Source organism: Arabidopsis lyrata (assembly GCF_000004255.2).
Source record: "Arabidopsis lyrata subsp. lyrata unplaced genomic scaffold ARALYscaffold_1, whole genome shotgun sequence".
Lineage (NCBI taxonomy): Eukaryota > Viridiplantae > Streptophyta > Magnoliopsida > Brassicales > Brassicaceae > Arabidopsis > Arabidopsis lyrata.
The window spans coordinates 18,354,412-18,362,563 of record NW_003302555.1 but is presented as its reverse complement, the minus strand read 5'-3'; the positions used below and the strand labels follow the sequence as shown (position 1 = coordinate 18,362,563).

The window sequence follows — 8,152 nt, the reverse complement described above, 5'->3', positions numbered from 1 at the left end:
TGGAGATTACGAAGCTAAAACACTGCGGCAGACGCTTTAGCTGCCCTAGCTTCTACCTCAGACACCGAGCTCAAGCGAATTATTCCAGTTGAATGTATTGCTTCACGAAGTATTTCAGATGAAGAAATAGGAAACGATGAAGAAATAGGAAACAATACCGTTTTGGAGACCGAGCATATCAAAACTCCAGAATTAAATTCCGGAAATGAGAATAGTTCACTTGTTGTCACCAGATCACGAGTAATGTCTCAAGATGACAAACTTACTCCACAATCGGAACTTCCTAAAAGAAAGCCGAGAAGAAAATTAAAGGATCAAGAGGTTCCCATTAAAGAACCATCTCGAACAGAACAGTCACTTCCAGATATAGCAAGTAATGAAGAAGATCTGGTGACAGTCGAAACTGATCCTGATATTGCTTCCGAGCCGGAACCAAGGAAGTTTATATTCAAGGATAATACTTCCGCTAATGATTGGGGGGCTGACTGGAGGGTACCCATCAAAAATTTCATTCTTAATGGAGAACTACCATCGAACAAGTGGCAAGCTTGCAAATTAAGAATCATCAGCGCTAAGTATTGTATAATTAAAGAGTCATTGTACAAACGAGGTGTCAGTGACCCTTATCTTTTTTGTATTTTTGGACCCGAAGTTGGAATAGTGACAAGCGAGATCCACGAAGGACTTTGCGGTAGTCATTATTCGGGACGAGCAATGGCTTTCAAAATCAAACAGTTAGGATATTTCTGGCCAACTATGATTTCTGACTACATTGATTACGCCAAACGGTGTAAAAAGTGCCAAATGCACGCTCCTCTTATTCACCAGCTGTGGATGTAGGATTCACACTCGATTATCTTTAAGTATTTCAGTGGAGAAAAACTCTTAAAATCAACAAAAGAATATAGGAATTTGTAAGGAAATTTAACCAAGAAAAAGGTAAAGAAATTTGATAGGATCAAAGTATGCAAAGCCTTGCGAAATTGTAAGAGAGAAAGTATGTTTGTGTTGCTTAGTTGTAAGGTGTAATAATTTGAGAGAAGTCTGTCCCCCAAACACATGCGTTTGAGGTTGTTTTTATAGAGAAAACATGATTAATGCGGTCTTTCACTGTACACAATTATATTGATCCGCACTAATCATGTAAGTTACAATTTTGACCGAAACGGCTCGAATTTGAACTATCTTGGGCTTCACATGGGCTTTCCGAACTCTTTCTTGCTGACTCCGAACTCCCGCGCTTTGATGCTACTGCGAGCCTCGAACAATATTCTCCTCGCTTTGGCCTCTCTCTATGCGAACTATATATTGAATAAGAGCGAACTCCATGCTGGCAAATATCAAACTCTTCTAGTGAACTGAATCGAACTCCCAACTGGTCAAGTTCAATAAAATATCTTGAATTCCGAGAGGATTATTATGTAATAATGACGTGGACAGATCCAAGTGGATCCTACCGAAAATGTGTGGGATCCGATCCCAACACCAGCCATCTGAATTTTTGTCATCTATATCCGCTCCATACCCTTTCATGAGATGGTCAATGGATATAGTTGGTCCGATGCATCGTTCAACACGAGGCATCCAATACTTATTAGTTCTAACGGATTATTTTTCCAAATGAATCGAAGCTGAAGCTTACATAAACATAAAAGATTCTGTGGTAAAGACATTCTTGTGGAAACACATTATTTGTCGCTATGGAGTTCCCTACGAAATTATAACGGATAATGGTCCTCAGTTCATTTCAAATGATTTTGAAGATTTTTGTTTCGCTTGGGGAATAAAACTTACCTATTCAACGCCGAGATATCCTCAAGGAAATGGGCAAGCGGAAGCTTCCAATAAAACTATTCTCAGAAATCTTAAAAAATGTTTGAGTGCTCGAAAATGTGGGTGGTATGACGAGCTGCAACCTGTGTTGTGGGCATATCGAACAACCCCGAGATGAGCAACGGGAGAAACTCCATTCTCATTAGTATATGGGATGAAAGCAGTAGTCCCAGCCAAGCTGAATGTTCCCGGTTTAAGCCGAAGCGAAGCTCCACTTAACTAAGAAGTAAATTCTAAATTACTCGAAGACGTTCTCGATACAATTGATGAAAGGCGAGACCAATCCCTTATTCGACTTCAGAACTACCAGCAGTTGACCGCTCGATACTATAACTCAAAGTTGAAAAACAGACCTTTAAATGTGGGAGACTTTGTTTTAAGGCGAGTGTTCGATAACACAAAAGAAGAAGGAGCTGGAAAACTCGATATTAACTGGGAAGGCCCTTATCAAATCACAGAAAAAGTCCGAAATGGTGTATACCGTTTAAAAGACCTTGACGGAAATCCCGTTCAAAGGTCTTGGAACATCATCAACTTGAAAAAGTTCTATTGCTAAAAATAAATATATTCGAACTACGAATTGGCTTGATCCTGTTTTGGGTACGTAGGCATCTCGGTAAACACGAGTCCAGCTATAAAAATAAAAATATTATTGCAATCATGGAGTCTTGTTTTTATAAACTCGATCATCGAGCATAAATATTAAAATACGTTGCGAACAATGTATAAACAGATATTTCTAGCTAAACCAGATCTAGAAGAGTCTTGGATTACGGAATAGCTCTGCTCCTTCACCTGCGAGGTCAACGATGCTCAGAAAGCAACCCGGCATGTTTTCGTACTCCTGGAGGCCTATCTCGATCCAATCGGAAGGATGGGCTTCGAGGCGATGAAGTTCACGAGCAATATCGAGCCGACGCTTCTCTAGTTCTATTCTTCTTTTCCTAATCTCAATTTTCTCACCTTCGAGCTCGTTGTGCCGAGTGATAAGCTGAAGAAAATAAAACGCTATGTTTAGCAATAAGAAAAGGAGTCAAATCACTAGGTTAATTAAACAATACCTTGTTAATAAACTTCTCAGCCTTGACACGATCTTGAGCTGATAATCTCTTGATTAACACGATCGGAACTTGAATGCTGGTTCCCCACCCTAATGTACGTGACTCTTCTGGTTCACCAGTTGCTTCCGTTTTTACAAGCTCGATGTCTGACGTTCCTGGAAGATCATCGCTTATCATTTTGAATGAGTCGGAGGGATTCTCTGAAGAATTACCTTCCTCGGACATTTTTGTAGAATTATTGTTGATAAAACTCAATAATGAACTACACCCACATTATATTCGAAAAATATTCAATCACATTTAAGAGGGTCAATTGACGATTTTCCAAATCTGAAATTACACCCTTCATGGAAAATATAATCGAATTAATTGCTAACTATATTTCCTAGATTAACGCATTAAATAAGATTGAAATAAATTTAAAGCAAAAGGGGGAATATAATTAATGTTGCTGGGCCGCTAGCCCAATAGCATGTTACAAATAAAAATAAATCAAAGGAATTATTCGATCAAAAGTCCTCGCCCGATAACGATTCCAGCGAGGTGGATGATCCCGAACAACTTTCTGAGGATAATCCATCGTCATAAGATAAATCGAGGAGACCGGAAGAATGATCTATAGATTTTGCCTCCGGTTCTTCATTTTCTTCAGTTCTTAACATCGGAAATCTCCGAAACTCTGAAGAACATGAAACAAAAGAGGATCCGTCGCCAGTTGCTAAGGATAGATGAGATAATTTATCCAGCACGCGGAGGAATCTTCGAAGACAAGAAGAAATGATAGCCACGATATACCCTTCCTCTCCCATTCATGCGGTCCAGATTCAAGGCGATGGATCTCTTTCCATCCTCCTTATACGCTCATCGAGAGCACGGCGCCTCCTTCCGATTCTTTGTCTCTTATCACATAAAGCTTTATGCTTCCGACGATCTGTTTGAACAAACATTTTGTCAATAATCTGGAAAAGAATATACAGTCTTTTGAAAAGGCTAAAAATTAGAAAGAAAACCTTTTCCAAGAAATTATAACATTTAACCCTTTTTTTCCCTATCCGGAAATGGAAAAATGTAGGGTGAATAATTTCCTTTGGAGAGAATCCATCTTCGGATTCAAATAATGGATCCCCATTCGAGGATGTTATTCTTGAACTGGATCTGAAAGAGGATAGCGGCATAGTCCAGTTCCTCTTACAATAAATTATGACAGTCTTTCAAAATTCTTTTAAAAGAAAAAAAAAGTATTCGGACTCTTCAAAAAACGTAACAGACTTCAAGCCCATTTAAAACGTGACCCAACACGCTTAAAGCCATTTTTAGGCTATGATCGAAACCATCGCCTAGTCATTTTTATGGCAAAAATTCTCATGAATTATAAAAGTCTTATCCCTCGATAAAAGCTTAAGCCGAGCTCCATCCTCGCTTCCGAGAGACCGAGGAAAAATACTTTTTAAGGTTTTTGTCTTTAAAAAAGGCAAGTGAGCCTGATCAGCTCATCTCTCACAATTCATAAAACCTCTTTGGTGGGCAAAGACTTGCAAACCTAGAATCGCATCCAAATATTTTACTTCAATAAAAAAAAATCATATGCAAGTGCATGTACTCGATTTTGTTCTAACACAATAAATAAATAAAACATTTCCGTCAAACGGAGTTGTTCGCATGAACTCAATAAAACAATTCTTTAAGAGCGTTCCTCTACCTCTGGAGAACCCTCACTTGGCCGAGAACCTTCACCTATCTCGAATTGAGAGGAGGAATCTCCAAATACCAAAGAAAATTGTTTCAGATCGAGAGTAGGTCGGGAAGCCGAGGATAACTCGGATTCAACTACAGCGAATTCGGCAGTAACTTCCCTCCTCTCGTTCTCGAACGAAACTCTTCCATTCTCTAGTTCCTCAATCAGGTCTAGGTTACTCTTCAGCTCGGGTCGATCGGTTTGAAGTTTAGTCCAGACCTCTTCATCTTTGATAAACTTCACGATAGACTGAATAAGTTGCCTACCAAAGCTCCTTATCTCTTCTCGAGCGTTGTGCTCGGCTTCGGCGATCTCGGGAGCCCTAGTCTTAACTAAAAAGTCAGACTTATGGCTCGCTTCTTCAGACAAAGCTGTAGCCTTCTCTAACTCAGCCTTCAAGCGAAGAGCGTCAGACTTCGCAGAATCCCTTTCAGCGTTCGCAATTCTGAGGCGTTGCGCGTTAGCTGCCAAAGTCTTCTTCATATCTTCAAAAGACGACTCGAAGGTTTTCGGCTGTTCAAGGCGGTCAGGCAGATTGACAGATTTAAGTTCGTCAATCTCCTTCTTAGCCTTTGCGGTTTCTGTCATTGGTTGGTAAAGAAGATTCTCGTAATGGAAGATCATTCTATTAGTCTCCATAAACGCCTTCAAAGTAAAAAAAAAAAATGTCATTCAGACAAAAATTTACTTAACAAGGAAGGTTTATTGTAGGAAAAACCTAAAGTTCCGAACATGGGATAGGTAGCAAGCTCGATTGACGTACATCTGACGAATATTCGGCCTCCAAACTGAAAAAGGAGAAAGGGATGCCCCTGTCCTAGTTTGAAAACTTCTGAAGATGTCTCCGATCTCTTCTCTGCCTACAAAACAAAGGGGAATAGTAGATCAATAGAGCAGCTCGCGTTCAAAAACAAAAACTTACATGTTTCTGAAATCAAAGCTGGTGAAGGGTTTTGAGTACTAACGCTCAATCCTTGAGACAAAGGAACCTCCGATTTCAATTCAGCGACTTCTTCTGAAATTGCTCTGTCACTCAAAAGAGGGAGTTCAGGGTCTAAAGGTTCCAAAGAAGGGAGAACATAATGCGAAGGGCTGGGAGCTCGTAACGGAGAACTAAATCTAACAGCTTTGAGTTTCTCGTTTGACAAGGTATCTGAGTCTGGAACCTTCCTCTTTGTGTGGGGAGAACATGCTACTTCTCTCTCTTGTGCGGAAAAGCAAATAGCGGTAGCGACTGGAGGGTCGTTAGAAATCTCGGCTCCGTGAGAATCCACCGCCATTGACAAAGCTGCTTCAAAAGAACCATCGTCAACCAGGAGGGTCTTATTATGGAAGTTACTAACCTTGGAGATTGCAGCGATCCGTTTCTTTTTCCCAATTTAGGATAATTCTTAAGAGCTCTAGTCTCTGCCAGGATTTTTCTCTTATCACGAGCATTCAGGCTCGAGACATCTTTCTCTTCAGGAAGAGGATCAAGGGAGCGAGTTTGACCATTATTGATAGCGAGCCCCGCATTATGAATGCGTTGAAGGGTGAAGGAATTCTAATTTGTTTCACCCTCAAAAACGATTCGAAAGAAAGATAAAAAATCAACAGTTGGACGAGGAATAGTTTGGTTTCCTAAAATAAAATGTTGAGTTAAGAATTCTATTTCTTTCAAATAATACGGTGAAAAATAATAAAGGTTGATTCTAACCAAGTTTAGACAACCATTTTGGGAGGAGAAGACTGGAAAGACCTTGAACGGAATAAGGATTAACTCGGAAAAAGAACCAGTATTTCCTCCAAGGCCCATCATGCGAGGGCATTCCGTCAATCAGGTTACGGTCAAAGATAGGATTCATAGAAAAAATACCCGCTACTGTGGACTCACGGGCTCGAAATAGCCCTAAGAGTTTGCTAGTGGTGAGAGAAAGCCATGCTTCTGTCGTAACGGTCAGGGTACTCAGGATATATCGGAGAAAGTTGGGAGCCATTTGGGGAAAAGCAATCCCCAGATGGAGGAGGTACAAAAGAAGAACTTCCGGTATGGGAAAAAAACAAGCCGCAACCCTTTAAATAGACTTCGTAAGCGCAACAGTAACCTTCTCACACTGTTTCCAGAGACTCGTTGGGTTTAGGGAGAGAGAATTCTATTTCCTGAGGAATGTTACTGAGGCGACGGAGAACGCCGAGAGAAGCATGGGTCGATTGAGACCTAAAATGCGGACCAAATTTATCTCCCCTCTGGGTGCAAACTTCGTTCCCGCTGGGAATGGGGATTCCCCGATTGTTATCCTCGTTGGTTGAGACGTAAACAGCTGGGAAAGACATTTTTACTCAAAGATTTTCTTTATCTGGTTTGGTAAAAGCTTTTAGGGGTGAATGTATGCTGTAAAAGTCGTCGTTCCATTTAACCCTATTGAGCCGAAAACCGCCTCGAAAATATTGGGAAGTGGAACAGTTTTCCCCGCAGTATTAATATAAAATTATGAAATTAATGATGACGGTTGTCAGGGAAATCAAATCATTTGATTTTCCGAGATCAGCGTAACAGCGTAAAACATGGAGAAATTCCAGAATGACAAAGATCCCGATTCATTAATTACTGTTTACTAAATGTTGGGGTCGGATCCCACACCTTTTCGGTAGGATCCACTTGGATCTGTCCATGTCATTATTACATAATAATCCTCTCGGAATTCAAGATATTTTATTATAACTATTGAACTTGACCAGTCGGGAGTTCGATTCAGTCCACTAGAAGAGTTCGATCTTTGCCAGTATGGAGTTCGCTCTTATTCAATATATAGTTCGCATAGAGAAAGGCCGAAGCGAGGAGAATATTGTTCAAGGCTCGCAGTAGCATTAAAGCGCGAGAGTTCGGAGTCAGCAAGAAAGAGTTCAGAAAACCCATGTGAAGCCCAAGATAGTTCAAATTCGAGCCGTTTCGGTCAAAATTGTAACTTACATGATTAATGCGGATCAATATAATTATGAGTAGTGAATGACCGCATTAATCATGTTTTCTCTATAAAAACAACCTCAAACGCATGTGTTTGGGGGACAGACTTCTCTCAGATTATTACACATTACTACTAAGCAATACAACATACTTTCTCTCTTTACGATTTCGCAAGGCTTTACATACTTCGCTCTTATCAAATTTCTTTACTTTTTTCTTGGTTAATTTTCCTTTTAAATTCCCATATTCATTTGTTGATTCTAAAAGTTTTTCTCCACTGAAATACTTAAATATAATCGAGTGTGAATCCTACATCCACAACCTTGTGCTACAAGTCGGGCTTTATATCGTGTGATTTTATCATTCTCATTTTTTTGCACGAAAACCCATTTGCACACAATAGGTTTTACATCTTTAGATGCATTGACAATAGGTCCAAAAACATTCTTTTATTGAGGGAGAGCAATTCAATTTGCATTGCACTTTTCCATTTCTCCCAATCAGACATTTGTTGACACTCGGATACGGACCTTGGATCTGGATCATCATTTTCATGATTGATCTCTTCAGATACAGAAA

The 8,152-nt window shown here is 39.9% G+C and overlaps 1 protein-coding gene across 1 annotated transcript in view; it reads right to left on the bottom strand.

The window, feature by feature from the left end:
- Window positions 1-4,575: 4,575 nt before the first annotated feature.
- The window catches only part of LOC110224423, an 84,732-nt gene continuing 81,155 nt past the window's right edge, over window positions 4,576-8,152 (bottom strand). The window contains exons 2-4 of the mRNA XM_021010481.1: window positions 5,552-5,996; window positions 5,362-5,489; window positions 4,576-5,274 (exon numbers count right to left, since the gene is read on the bottom strand). Coding sequence (XP_020866140.1) covers window positions 4,576-5,274; window positions 5,362-5,489; window positions 5,552-5,996 — 1,272 coding nt within the window. The remainder of the gene's footprint in view (window positions 5,275-5,361; window positions 5,490-5,551; window positions 5,997-8,152) is intronic.